Source organism: Aythya ferina, assembly GCF_964211825.1.
Source record: "Aythya ferina genome assembly, chromosome: Z".
In the NCBI taxonomy this organism is placed as follows: domain Eukaryota; kingdom Metazoa; phylum Chordata; class Aves; order Anseriformes; family Anatidae; genus Aythya; species Aythya ferina.
Window position 1 is genome coordinate 24,082,026 of NC_140299.1, and position 14,745 is coordinate 24,096,770.

Here is a 14,745-nt window from a genome sequence, read left to right on the forward strand (position 1 = left end):
ATGCCTGACTGCTCTTTCTGAGCAGAAATGTCTCCTCATTTCCAACTTGAACCTCCCCTGGCACAGCTTGAGGCCATTCCCTCTAGCCTTATCACTGGTTATCTGTGAGAAGAGGCTGACCCACAGCTCCCCACACCTTCCTGTCAGGTAGCTGTAGAGAGCAATGAGGTCTCCTCTGAGCTTCCTCTTCTCCATACTGAACACCCCCAGTGCCCTCAGCTGCTCCCCACAGGACTTGTTCTCCAGACCCCTCACCAGCTTCATAGCCCTGCTCTGGACTCACTCGAGCGCCTCGATGTCCTTGCACTGAGGGGCCCAAAGCTGAACACAGCACTCGAGGGGCAGCCTCACCAGAGCAGAGTACAAGTCCCCTAAAGGTAACTAAGTCTGAAAGGAGTTAAACTCCTCTAATGCACATCTTCCCACCAGTGTAAGCTGACTTGGAAAAGATACTGATAAGCAGTACCCACCTCTCCTCTAACATCCAGTTCCAGGCTGAATGCAAACTTTTGTTTCTGACACGGACCAGGTAGCCTAAATTGCCTTTTTTTCACTAGCCTGCTTAACACAGAACCCCAAATGGCAGCAAATTCAAACTATTCCTGGGAATGTTTTAAGTATCGTTAAACATCATGCACCACTCCTTAGACATTAGGGCAAATTTGAACACAACCGAAACCCCAGAATATTTTGTCTCATTTTTATTTTCACTTTTATACAAAAAAAAGTCTGACATAGTCACATCAATGAGAACAAGCTGCGGTGTGTACTCTTACAACAATCATATAAGGATTTAAAATATACTGTTTTATTGTTTGCAATAGCAATGTTAGTTTGCCTTTACTTCTTAAATATCCCCAACTCCAAATTGCTGAGCTTGAAATTCTTGAAAGTCCTCTGGAATGGTGTCTGAAAAGAGGAAAATATGAAAAACTTTAGTATCTTCCAGTGAAATCAAGGAACACTTAAACAAATTGATTATCCAACTACTTTTTTACATAACATGCCTTCTCTTTTGTTTACACACTCAGAATGGACAGGGACTAGTTTCAGTTTTAGCATATGCCACTGAAAAGCACAGACAGACTAGCAAGGCAGCGTGCGTGCTACCATGCTGGCCCACGCTGGAGTACCATCAATCTTCAGATTGTATTTATTTCCACCCAAAAACTTTGTGGCTTCCACTCTTCTATTTGTACGAATAAAAGCAGACTGGAAAGGTGAAAAGGCTAACTTCAAAAGAGGTTCTAGCAAAGTGAGGAATCAGGCTTTTCTCCTAAGTACCAAGTGATAAGACAAGAGGAAGTGGCCTCAAGTTGCACCGAGGAGGTTTAGGTTGGATATAAGGAGAAATTTCTGCACTGAAAGAGTTGTGCAGCATTGGAACAGGCTGGCCAGGGAGGTGGTGGAGTCACCAACCAACCCTGGAGGTCTCCAGAAAATGTGTGGATGTGGTGCTTGGGGACATGGTTTAATGGTGGACTTGGCAGTGCTAGGTTAAAGGAAGGACCAGATGTTCTTAGATGTCTTTTCTAAACTAAATGATTCTATAACATAAAAATAAAAAAAGGCATCGAGATGTGCACCCCAGATATGCTCATGGCACCAGCTTCTCTATTTCTCGTGTATCCTACTCCAGCTTCCCTGTGATGGTGTTCCATGCCACAGGAGCAGACAGAAACATTAACGCAGGGACCAGCAGCAAATATTAGAAAAACTTCAAAATTAGTGAAAGAAGCTGGAGCTGGGTGGGTCACTGTTTTAAGAGTGACTGCAGTTCTGACTGATGCTGTGTTTGCAGTGTCCCTTTGCCAGATGTCAGACCATCTCACCTGGAGAGCCCAGAACCAAGGGGAAAGCTAACGCAGTATCCACGTAAGGAGTCACAGCAGTGAAGCTGAGCCTGTTTATTTCCACCCTGACACAGAGCAAGACTCTAAACTTTAAAAAAAGGAAATAAACACAATGTTTAGGAAAAAAGTGACAAATCCTCTGCTTTTTTCAGCTGTTGGTTTGGTAACTTCTTTTTTTGAGACTCAATTCTTTCCAATCTTTTTATGCAACTATAAGAATTTATCCAAAAAATGCAGCGATGCTTGGGAACTCCAGAGGCTTCCCTGAGTGGTTTCATTGAATCACTGTGGCGCCTGCAGCAAAGCCACTGCCTGCTCACTGCCAGGAAAGTATCTGCAACTTCAGTGGCAGCTTTGAAATGTGCTTTCTGGGAAACCACATACTGTTTGAGACTCTTATCAAGTAATCTTTAGTTGTAAGAACCACAATCTGTCTAGAGGTTCCTCTTTCACTGTCCCCCTGTTTCTGCATGCAGCAGCCTAGGAGCATGGAGTGCTCGAGAACCAAGGTCCATCCCCAGCACAAGCTGCAGATCCAGGGCCTGTCTGTGCTGTGTCCAACGCAGATCCAGGCTGGGCTTCTGGGATCCACAGAGAGCAAAGGAACTATGCCAGCTTGGGGGATCTCACTCTAAGTGGACAGACAGTGTGCTCCCCAGAGCCTGAGGAGGATTCCCCCAGGAGGAAGGCCATCTTAGCATCTTCTCCACCCCCAGACAGGAGCAACCAGCCCCTAACACAAGCAACGCTGATGTCTGGTGACTGATCCCAGAGAATCTCCAGATTTGCTTCACCTTGCATTCGGAGCTTAAGGCATCTTCCATATATGATGACCTCAGTATATTGTGCATGTACAACCCTCACGGTTGGTTGGTTTTAAATAACACTTTAATTCTCCGATGACAGCTGTACTACTTAGTTGGCACAATCTCTGCAGCAGTGACTGCTCTGGGAGGAGCAGTGGTGGGGTGTTAGTTCCCGTCTGGCTGGGCTGCAGTGCGTTGCTGGTGTCAGGGGAGGCGTTTCACAGCTGCGAAAAACTTGTAAATGAAAATCAAAGGAGAAGATGCAAGATGGCTTAATCCGAAAACCATGCTAGCAGTTCTCTGTGGCCACTTGCTAGTTGTTAGCAAAAAAGGAGAAAAATTACCATTACAGCGGTATTTCAGGTTGGACCAGATGATGTTTTCCTGAGAGAAGCAGAAAACTCCAAGCCGTCCTCCACGCATCGTGGTGTCTATAGTGACACCAGAGTCTGCCACTAGGTCAGAGCCTTCGTAAAATCTTGCCCTTAGTGAAAGCAAACAGAATCTGTATTAGGTCTTCTCTAAGGCTGCAGCATTTATAAAAGTAGTGTCATTTATTAGTGTCATTTGTCATTAACAATCCATGTTGATTCTAGCCTTGGACATGCCTTCCTGCCAGCAGCTAGCCTAGGGAAGAAAAAGCAGTTCAAGCTCCTTTGCAGTGCTCCTTCACAGGAGCACTGCTGCTCTCAAGAAAGAGCTCAGATGGGAGAAGGTTTTGTGTTTTGGTGATTTTTTTTTTTTTTTTTTAAATAACATATCCAGCAAAAGTCAAAAGAACGTTTTACCCTGCCATCAGTCCTGTGTCAGTCCACAGCTGATCACTATAGCAGAAAGGGGGAATCAGGTTAGGTCAGCTGAAGAAGGCCAGATGGACTTTGTCTCATGCAGTTTAACTTTTTTTTTTTTAAACAGGCAAAATTTCAAACAAACCATTTAGAATCTTAAAGCTGCTTCCCTGACTGTCAGATTTCTTTTAAAAATGTGAAAATGATTAATTCCAGGAACAGTTTTGATGATCTGGCACTTCCTTGTTACAGAAACTGTCAGCAAATTCTCAAATAACTCTGGGAACAGCAGCGCCCTGCCAGATTTCCAGCACATGCCCTGTACTGGGCACACTGGAGCCAGCTGAGCTATCACTGCTGGATATGCCAAGTCCACAGCCTCTGGGGTACCGGGTAAACAACTTACTGGATGATGAGCCTGGAGGGCCCTATTTTGGATGAGGGCACCGTTGTGTTAGGGCCAGTTTAAATGCAAGAAAATAGTGGGTGGTGAAGGGAAAGAAAGTTCCTATGTCTTTCCATAACATATGAAAAAAAAAACAAAACAAAACAAACAAACAATTCCTGTTATGTTCCTGAGTTTATTTTCTGATTTGCGGAGGCAGTTCAGAATTATCTGTACAATGAACAGAGCTTGTTTTCTTCCAAGCTTCCATGGGAGAGGCTGGCTCAAGTGCCTTTTTCCTAGGCTTCTTTGTAGCATCGGAAAAGCTCTGTGAGACACATTATGGTCCGTGGCATCCAGCCTGTACAGACCACAGTGAGCTGTGGATGGAGTGCAGGCAGAGACTTGCTTTAAGCCTGACTGCATTCGGTTCGACAGATTTTGTGACACTGGCATTACCTCCTTCCTCAGCTACAGGGTCTGTTAATTAGGCTGGCTAGAGAGACTGCAACCACAGGCAGATGACTGCTTGTAAAGCAGTTTCACAAACAGCCTGGTCTAAAGGGAACCCAAAATCTATTCACTGCTGCCCAGTGGCTAGGACACAGTGACTGACAGTACAAATGTTCTTAAATCAAACATGCTTACTCCAATTACTGCTGAAGGTGATGCTCTGCACCAGAAAAGTGGAATTATTACACCACCAAGATACTGCATCTCAGCTGCAAGGTGGTGATTTCTTGAAGAACAACTAACCTCCCTGTGTTTATTCTATTATGAGGCTGCAAAACCTGAGCTCATGGTGATGGAGCAGTTTATTTTTTTTCATTTTTTTTCATAATCAAACTCTTCCTTCTGAATAGTGATCTGTTTTTAAATAACTTGTTTTTTCAAATAACAAAATGAGTCTGGTTAGCATGCACTTAAGAGCATCAACAAACTTTCTGGGTACATGCTATGCAATCTCAGATCTTTCATATCGTGATAATTACTAACCATAGGATCACAGCCATTAAGTGGACAACTTTATTTCTGTTCTCACAGAATATAAAAGCAAACTGCTACAATTCCAACTGAAAGATCAAAATTAAGAAATATTGTAATGCATTGTTTTTCAGGTCAGAGGCCAACAGTACCTTGGAAAACAAAGTATTAAAGCCATTAAATGGCTTATTAGTGTGGGGCAGTTACACATGGTACAAAACAGAGTCACAAAACAGGGTTGGCTTGCAATTGTCTTTCCTAGGAAAAGAATTGCAGGTGGAATTTCACAATTCTGACCTGTTTCAATGCTTCGTAACTGCAAAGCACAGATACATTGTGGCTTCTCAGATTCCCACTTACATTAGGTGTTGAGCACAGTTTAAGCAGACATACAACCTGTAGTTACCTTAGCAATCCTTTCCTGTCTTACCTGATATATCCAATCTGGGGTCTGTGCTGCAAGAACCAGCGGTAGGAGACCTTGTCCTTCCACCCTACGTTCCGGGGGTCCTTCCACAGCAGTCTGACCTGGTCACTGGTGTCCCCCGTGTGCCAGAGGGAGTTGCGGAGGTGCTCACCAGGGCCTGTCTTTGATTTCACAGCCTGCAGAAACATAATTTTCCAGTGCTGACCACAGAGGTATGTTGTTTCCAGAAGCTCCAAGTCTTTTGTAGTGGGGAGGTCTGCAGAAGCACCCTCCCTCCCACTCACAAGCCCATAACTGCCTTCATAACTACAGCTAGTGCTTGCACAGAATAATAGGTGAGCATTTGGGACTAAGGAGAAGCAAGCAACCTGACCAGCTACAGTCAGAGGACAATCAGAGCAGAGACTAAATGCTCCATCTGATGAGCAGGGGCAGGACTGGTGATGGAGTTCCTTACAAAACAGCTCTGTTAGCAGGGCTGAGTGGCAGCAGTCTGACCGCAGATTTGATGCCCACAGCAGGGGGAGAACAGCAGTCAGGCAGCACTGCTGACGCACAGCCCAGTGGCTTGGCCACAGCAGAGCTGCCAACACGCAGCACGAGGTCTGTCGGCTGTCAGGGTGGCACTGCCAGGCTGTGACCACCGTGTCCCCAGCTAGGAGGCAGGACCGGTACCTTTAGCTGAATGCCGGGCTCTGCCACAGCTCTGAAGGGAGTCGCCTGCCAGTACGTCTGCTCCGTCTGTTTCCACATTACCACGTAAAAGCTAGAGCTGTCTTGATAGCCAAAAATAAAACCAGCGTAGTCATCGTCTGTCACCGTGTTCACGTGGAAAGTGCCCTCAAAGTCAACACCATTAAAAGCTGTGTAACCTAAGAGGACGCACAGGTTAAAACCAAGCCTGCAGACAACATGTTTGCATGCCAAAAGATTTTCTGCTGTAAAGCCTGAATCTCAGAAGAGGGGCACATACCAACAGCAAGGCCAGGATCACTGTTCATGGTCTGCACGATTTCCATGCCCTGTAAGATTAAATTCAGGGTGGTTAGTGTGCCTGACGAATTGGGTTGGCTAAGCCTGTCAAGCCCCTTCTGGCCTCCTGCTAGCACCACCTCCATCCGTCTCCTCCTTTGGCTCATAACATGTCTGTAACACTTGTAGCTCTGAATTAAAATGAAAGCTATAATCAAATCCTAATGTTTCAGCTGCTTGTGCGCACAGAGGCAGGAAGGATTTTTCTCTTCCCACTGCAGGACTCAATTTACTGGTATTCTGGTACTTTCCCTCCCTCTTCCAATTCTCCTGAAATCACCAAATCACTGGGCAGAATTGGAGATGGGACTGAAAAAAACAAATGGGGGAAGAGGGCTTTTGCAAAGCTTAGCTCACAGAATTTGACAACAGACTTTAAGACTAAACTGACTGCCAGGACTGGCCTAAGGAAGGTTTATGTATTTCAGCTCCACTTGGCAGTGGGAGTCAAATGTGCATTCCTTGCGACTCTGAACACATTCACCTCCTGAAGACTAAAATGTGTCAGTGTAAATAACATTTACTGGACTCTATCTAGGAGTAAATGCTCTGCTATATGGCAGCTCAGACTTTCAAACAATAGAAAGGACTCATGAGACTTCGTTATTTCATCAGGATGACACAAAAGTCTCATGTTTGCCATCTTGGCAGCAGTGAAATCCACCCAGCACAAGTCAACCAGCTTATAGTTATTTTAGTTCATTAGCAGCATCAAGCTTCAAGCTGTCACGCACTGAAGGAAAAGTTGTTTCACTGTAACACCTGTAAAACAGTCAGCCAACAAGCAATTTCCATTTCTCACTTGTTTGCGAGAGGTCCAGCAATTATAGACACAGTTTTACTGTGCTTTTCAGATGATCTGTCTCAGCCAGGTGACAAAGACCAGAGAGATGTATTTTTACCTGGTTCAGAACCACCCAGTTGGGATCAATCTGCGCATCTCCCTCTGGGTCCAGCACTACTGTCTGGTAGGCCCTAAAGTCTGTCAAGGTGATCTCCGCATTCTCAGGGCAGACGTCGATCCGATCAATTACCGTATCCTGGTCAAAATCAGACTCGCAGATATCCCCAACTCCATCACCTGTATGCAGCAGAGAAGCGAGAGCAGATTCATGGTGTAGCAGGTAGCCACACCTGGCCTAGTCACTGCACCAGGGTGTCCAAGGAGCAGGTGAATGGAGACTCAGCCCTGATGACCAAAAAAATCCCTGGGGATGGGACCCACGGAGCTCTGTCTTGGCCAAAGGCACAGTCCTGGGACACAGTGCTGTGCAGGGAGTGTATGCACACGTGGTGACTGGGGCAGGTTAAGTGTGTGTACTGGGGAAAGACATGGTACTATAAGCACCAAATCAGTTACTGAAAGCCCAGCTTACCATTGTCATCTTCCTGCCCTGGGTTGGGGACCAGCCTGCAGTTGTCAGGGCCAGGGGGCAGGAGGTCAGGAATGCCATCGTTATCATCATCCTCATCACACTCATCACCCAGCCCGTCCTTATCGGTGTCCAGCTGGGAGCTGTTAATGATGGTGGGGCAGTTGTCTGTGCTGTCCTGGTGCCCGTCACCATCGCTGCAAGCACGGAGACAAAAAGAAACAAACAGCACACCAGCATCAGCTCCTGCCTCTGCATGGGGGAGAGCACCTGTATCTGAAGGGGACCTGCACCAGGGGAACCCCTGGAGCTGGCAAACAGAGAAGGAGGACGTTGTGACCTGGTGTCACTTAGGCAGCTGAACAGCAAAGAGACAAGGAACAATCAGGCCATACAGTAAGGTGGCAGAGGAAGAAGGCTACCCAGATGAGAAAAACAGAAGGAAGCCTTACAGGGAGTGGGAAAAGATTCCACAGCCAGGATCCCAAATGACACCCGCTCCTAACAAGCACCTAAAGCACACCCAACAAGTGCTGTGTCACCAACCAAAAGGCACCCAGGAGACACAGTAAGAGGTCAACAGTCGGCATCTCTGCCCATAACGTCCACAAGTGTCTCAGTGCTCATGAATGCGTGAATGTGAGTGAAATCTGTGAAAGAATCTGTGTGAGCACCAGAAATCAGACTCGTTTTTTTTGTTTGTTTGTTTGTTTTTTTTTTTTTTTTTTTTTTAAAAAGCACCACTTTCAACCTCCTGCATACCAAGTTTCGTTACGTTACTTTCCCCTGGATAGCTAAGCAGTAAGGAGTCTGCAGCTCCCAAGCACAACAAAAAACATCAGGTGGTTACATGAAGAGTCACCAGTAGCAGAGAGACAAACTATAGGAAAGGGTTTGGGAAGTTATGGAATGGCTGCCTTGTTTTTCCATTTAAAAGGCTAAGTACATCTTAACCACTGGGACAAAGAAAAAAAGAGGGCTTGAGGGGCTTGTACTTCTTGTTTCCAACAGATATTTTTTTTTAGCCCAAGAGCTAAATGCAGCTGTTGTATTTCTAGGATTCTGGGCACACTGGCCTGATGAGATTTTATTCCACAGGGGAGGTGCAGGGACACTTCAGACATGTGCCCAGAGATTAGGATAAAAGCCTAAAGTCAGGTGTGTTTTGCACACACACTGCAAACAAAATGTTTTCTGGCAAGGTGAACATACTTCCCCTCTGCAGCCTTTTGTTTAGCATAGGCAGAGCAAAAAGACGCTGCGTTGCAGTTTACAGCTATGCATATTCCCACCTGTCACTCCCTGCTTAAGAAAGGTGCTTTAATTTTAGATCAGAGCAACTAATGCCTACAAGTCCTTAAGTGGAAAAACAATGAGGACCATGCACATCTGTCTGTTGAGAGGTTAACCTCAGGCAGGACAACAGTATGTTCTACCAGGAGATTCTTCCTGCAGATTAGTTAGGTTTGAGGAAAAAAATACGTCCCTTTTTGAAAACAGGAAAAAAAACAAGGCCATACTTAAAACAGCTCCCAAACACTGGGCACCTCATCAGCTAGTGGTTCAAAACTCTCAGAAGTGCTCCCAGCAGAAGTGGGGAAGTAGACTCCTGAACTCATAGCAGCCACCAAGAGCCACAAGGTCAGACCTTGCAGCTTGGTTGCGTCAGCACAGGATTTATCACTTCCCTTTCCCCTCGCTTCAAGTGAGGAGCACGGGGGAGGACTTGATGCCCTCAAAGGTGGTTGTGCAGAACCTGCTTCCAGAGAGGTGTCACGCAGTTTGCTGTAGGACATGCTCCCCTGAACAGTCGGGGCATGTGAAGGCCATAGAGCAGCCTTGCCACTCTTGCTGTGTCTAAAGCAAAGTGGTATATTTGCAAATGTTTTGTGCATGCTAATAAAGTTCTGAAACACTGTGTTCTTATGGAAAACCACATACCCCTTAACTGTGAAATTTCTGCTAAAGCAGAGAGAGGAATGCTAAATTGTTTCTAAAAAAGAGAGGAATGAAAAAGGAAGAAAATTAAAAAAAAAGAGCATGTTCCCTCACTACGAAGCTCTGCATGGTGCTCAGAGTGTGATTCCTGACACTGCTATTAGTGTCATTTCCACAGAAATTCATAGGAAGTGTTTGTGAACATGGGGCTGGAGTGAAGGGCTCCATTACCGTACTGCTACAGGGAATTGAACCAACAAGGCTTATAAATCACAACGTTGTTTTTGAAATGACCCCCTTGAGGAGGTATTAAAATCAAATGCTGCCTAGTATGAGGGATAACAATTCTCCAAGAACCAGCAGAATGCTTCAGCTCACACTAGCCTGTTCTCTTCCCTGCTGCTGTCATAAGCTATAACACACTGTACCTGTCCTGATTGGTATCACACGAATCTCCAACCAGGTCATTGTCGATATCAGACTGCAAAAGAAAACAGAGGAAGTTCCAGTATCAGCTGCTGAGAGCATCTATTAAAAAGGCAGTATTATCAAAACATAAACAATTAAAAATAAAAGCACGGAAAAATCTTTGTTTTGTAAAACCTATTTTCTTCTTTGCATCATTCATTTATCCAAAAAGTCAGTTTTATTAAAGAAAAACACATACAATGAATAGGCAGAGTTAAACTAGACTGGAGTAGTTCAGGATGAGCAATTCAAACAAGATTCCTCAACAACTGGAATTAAGTACCCCTTAAGTCTAACTGAGGTTCATCTCTTACGTGGCTTCAAAAATCTACCATGTTTCTTTAAAGCTTCCAGCATTTAGTAGTTTCAAATGGTTTAATCAGAATTTAAAACAAATCAAAAGTCTAATTGACTTCTCACCCACAAGCAGTGAAAATTTTACGAATTAAGGACATCTAAATTTGGTCCTAATTAAAGAAATATTGAATGTAACCATATCATGCCACTGTGTAGTGTGTGGCATTGCACTTCATGGGACTGGAGCAGGCCTACATTTTACAGTCTGACAGCTGAAGAAATTAGCAGGGGAGAGATATTAACAACATCCCAGGATATTAGAATACACATTGTGGCTCCTATTTTCAATGACAGAAGCAGCTGAATCTCCACAAAATGTCCTGAATACCTACTGATAAAAAATAAACACTGGCCGCCTCATTCTCTTGCATCTTTTTGGATCTAAACAGTCCCTTCCCTTAAATAAGGACTTTTTTTTTCTGCCTGCTAACCTGGTTTGGGTTGCTGACTGTAGGGCAGCTGTCACAGGCATCACCAACACCATCATTATCCTTGTCCTCCTGGTCTTGGTTGGGGATCCTCTGACAATTATCCAAAAGGTTCTTAATACCTAACAGAAAGTGGATAGGATGTTAGTTAAAAGCAATTTATGGACAAGGTAAACATGAAGGATAGTAAAAACACTATTCCTTTCCAGCAACTATTTAATCTTGCATTGAAATAATAAATCTGCACAGCAAATCTTTCTTAGAAGTATATCCGCTCATTTAATAGATGTTAGAAACATCTTGCTGAGGAACAGCTTATAACCCAATCACACATACTTCATTAGTTACACACACTTCTTGTTCCCCACATCATATTACAGGATGGAACATTTTATCTTTGTTATTACATCTGAAGGGCTGTGACTTTTTCCAATTCTTTCAAGCCTCTTACAGCAACGGAAATAATACATTTTGTAGCTCCTAAGCATCTGAGAGAGGCAGAGCTGGATACTCTGGGACATGTTTGCATCTTTAAGGAGTTACCGAATGACCGATGACCTTAACTTATACATGAAATAAAGCTCAATTTATCTGTTATAAAGCATTCGGTGCTTCAGATGGAGACTAAAAGATATGAATTAATCTAAAAAAAAAAAAAAAAAAAAAAAAAAAAAAAATACCTCCAAACAGAGGTTTAATGAAGAAAGACAACATGTTACATTACACTATTACACTTAGCAGCTGGTAGCAGGAAGTTTCTAATGCACAGCATTTTCTGCACCAATTTCAAGAACAACAGAGAAGCTGTAAGTGAAGAATTACCAACCATCGCCATCCATGTCATCATCACAAGCATCTCCTTTCCCATCACCATCTGTGTCCCTCTGGTCATTATTCAGGACATTGCGGCAGTTGTCACAAGCATCTCCGAAGATATCTTGGTCACTATTTCTCTGGTTAACATTGGGAGTCAAGACACAGTTATCCTGCAAGACATAGATCCAAATTAGGAATGAACCATACCCTGAATCTTTCATTTCTACTTTAGTGGATTTATATAACCCTTGCATTTATTTCTGTTTTCATGAGAAATGCTTACTGTGGGCAGTTGGATATTTTATGTGAACATCAGCTCCGGACCTGATTTCACTGGCTCCCCCTCAAAGTTTTACTTTGAGCCACACCATGGAAACACTAAACATGAACACTGAGTACCATAAGGCTTTTATTTATAACTTTGACTTCTGATTCTCATTTTGGATGGGTTCACATGAGTAACCTGTTTTGATGCCCTGGCTTCCTTACATGGACCTTCTGAAAAGCTGCAGTTCAGAGATCTCGGTAGGGCTCATAGATGCTCTCAGTGAAAGATGGTTGCCCCCTTCTGGTAGAGACTCAAACAAAAGGAAAACACTTGGAAAAATAGGATTTTTGATGCAAAAAAATGTACAAGTCTTACTCTTTTGTCATATAAGCTGCTATTGACTTTATCTTCCCCTCAGAAGGCATACAGGGAAAACTGAAATTCAAAGAAGTGTAAACAGTCTCTCACATCTAGCACACCCATGACCTCACACATGTGGAGCAAGAGGCAAAACAGAGCTTAACAGTATGGAAGTTACCTGATTGTGAAAGGGCTGAATCTGCATAGGGATTTACAGTTGAAGGAGGATTTAATATCTTTCCTTCTAGAACATTAAGAAAATGAAGTTCCTCAGACTACCAGAATTGAGGGTTGGTCTCTGTGGCAAAACAGACTGTGATTGCCTTCTACGATTGCTAGTTTGCCCTAGCTCCACATGGACATTTGTACTCTGGACAGGGCATCCTTGCTGTCTTCCTTGCAAGTGCATGAAGAAATACCACACAAGGGTCTCTGTGCAGAACACCACACATGTGAGAATATGGGGTGAATGGAAAAGAGCTTTTACAACATGAATTTATACTCTGGTGTATTCTGCAGCAGAATCCCTACATGGAAACCTCTTTCTCTTTCAGAACATGATCCAAAGCTTTTTCAAGTTATTGGCAAGACACCCATTAATTTGGGAAGGGGGGGTGCAGGGGGGTTGGATCCCTCATGAAACTGGGAGGGGGGGGAGGGCAGGGGGGTTGGATCCCTCATGAAATGTTATGTCAGGCCAAACTGCTCTTTAAAATGAAAGACACTATGTTCCTAAAGACCATGTTATGGGAGAGTGTGAAAGGAGACAAGTTCTGTATAAAAAAAGATGTAAAATTCAATGCTAAAATATAACATAGCTTAGATTGGTGGGACTTAAGGATAGGTGAGGTAGCCCTAGTTTTTTTGGTATATTCTTTTTTAGGTCTAATAAAAGGGACCTTTATATAAAGAAAAAAGTAGGATTTAGAGAGCTGCTGACAGTGTTGTGTATGAGATAATCTTCAGTAAATAGTAGCACGCAGATTTCAAAATCACTGCCTACTGCAGTAGTGTGAGATTCTTCTGTTTGCACAGACTCCTTTACCCTGTTCTACGCACAGCACCTGGTCATTGGGAATGCCATCTCCATCTGCATCTTCATCACAGGCATCTCCAACCCCATCACCATCAGCATCTTCCTGCCCAGAGTTTGGGACAAATTTGCAGTTGTCCTAGACAAAAAGTGAGATATGTCTGGTGTTCTATGGGTTAAAGTCACTGAAAATATAAAATTATCAGCTTTTCTACTATTGTTTTAATTAATCAAATGAAACAACTTATCCACAGGAATACAGTAACTTGAAAAAGGATCTAGTCATGTTTCTCAGCCCCCTTCATGCTCTGAATTATTATAGGAATTATTATAGAATTAAGAAAGAATTTCTTACCTTTCTGCAGCTTTCAGCAGGGCAAGAGAGCTCTTCATTTGGGTAGCCATCAATGTCAACATCTTTTCCACAAATATAACCATCACCAGCCCAGCCAATGCCACACTATCAATAAAACACCATGGTAGTACTACCAAAAGGTTAACGAGTCCCGTCAGAAATATTTAAGAGGGAAATTTGGCATCAATCTTGAAAATGCTGACATGCAGAAGGCACAGTCACTGCAGTATAATGAAGTACACCTCAGCAACTCTCAATGTGAACAGAAAATCCTTAATTCAAGCTCTCTGTATCTACAAACAGCCAGAATAAGCTAAGGCTTTGTTTTAAATGGACTCTACCTGCAACACCTAATGATTTCAGTTGGAGCCATAGGTTTATTTCAGATACCTGACAGGAGTCAGTTCTGATTCTTCATCTGTGTATGGAGAAAAGACAGAAAAGCAGGACCTAGGCAGAATGTGCATACAGCATCTCGGCAAGGGACCCATGGTTAGGCGGGTGCTTTATTCAGTATCTCAAGAATAAATCTGCAACTAGAGGAAATTTTAAAAGAAAACTGTTCTGACAGTTACTCATTTTGCATCGCCAAAGCAAGTACATCTTGACACAAGTTTCTCCAAGCCAATGAAATTGGTATTGTTTCAAAACAATCCCTAATTTGTAACTGAACACACATGCAGAGAATTTCATGTTAAACGCTGGCCTCTCCTTAAAACAAAGACTTGCCTAACACAAGTAACATCTTTCCATTACAGCATGAACCTAAAATATCCTCATTTCTTCATCTTTGAAATAGATGTACTTAAAAAGGAGACCAAAGCAAGTTCCAGCAAAAGCATGTACTGTACCCAAATTTAGGACAAAGGACTAGTTTCTTGCTTCCCCTTGCAACATGGAAAAAAATATGTAATATACTTATATAATATATAATACATAATATACTTCAGTTAAACTCCTACAATAAAAGTTTGTATGCCATTTAGTGTTCTTCTGTTCCCAGGGCTCGAAAGCACAGTACAGCCTACCTGTGCCTAGGATCTGTAGTCACGTTTGGAAAATTGCCAAATTTTG

The 14,745-nt window shown here is 43.3% G+C and overlaps 1 protein-coding gene across 3 annotated transcripts in view; it reads right to left on the reverse strand.

Annotated features, from left to right (window-relative positions):
* Positions 1–686: 686 nt before the first annotated feature.
* THBS4 (thrombospondin 4) overlaps positions 687–14,745 on the reverse strand; it is a 40,106-nt gene continuing 26,047 nt past the window's right edge. For 2 of the 3 annotated variants that reach the window (XM_084503425.1, XM_084503426.1), the window contains exons 11-22: positions 13,672–13,776; positions 13,348–13,455; positions 11,666–11,825; positions 10,843–10,961; positions 10,015–10,067; positions 7,652–7,845; positions 7,178–7,356; positions 6,217–6,265; positions 5,919–6,115; positions 5,247–5,419; positions 3,004–3,143; positions 687–909 (exon numbers count right to left, since the gene is read on the reverse strand). In XM_084503425.1, coding sequence (XP_084359551.1) covers positions 848–909; positions 3,004–3,143; positions 5,247–5,419; positions 5,919–6,115; positions 6,217–6,265; positions 7,178–7,356; positions 7,652–7,845; positions 10,015–10,067; positions 10,843–10,961; positions 11,666–11,825; positions 13,348–13,455; positions 13,672–13,776 — 1,539 coding nt within the window. In that variant the 3' untranslated portion in view covers positions 687–847. The remainder of the gene's footprint in view (positions 910–3,003; positions 3,144–5,246; positions 5,420–5,918; positions 6,116–6,216; positions 6,266–7,177; positions 7,357–7,651; positions 7,846–10,014; positions 10,068–10,842; positions 10,962–11,665; positions 11,826–13,347; positions 13,456–13,671; positions 13,777–14,745) is intronic. The other variant, XM_084503427.1, reaches the window with a different exon arrangement.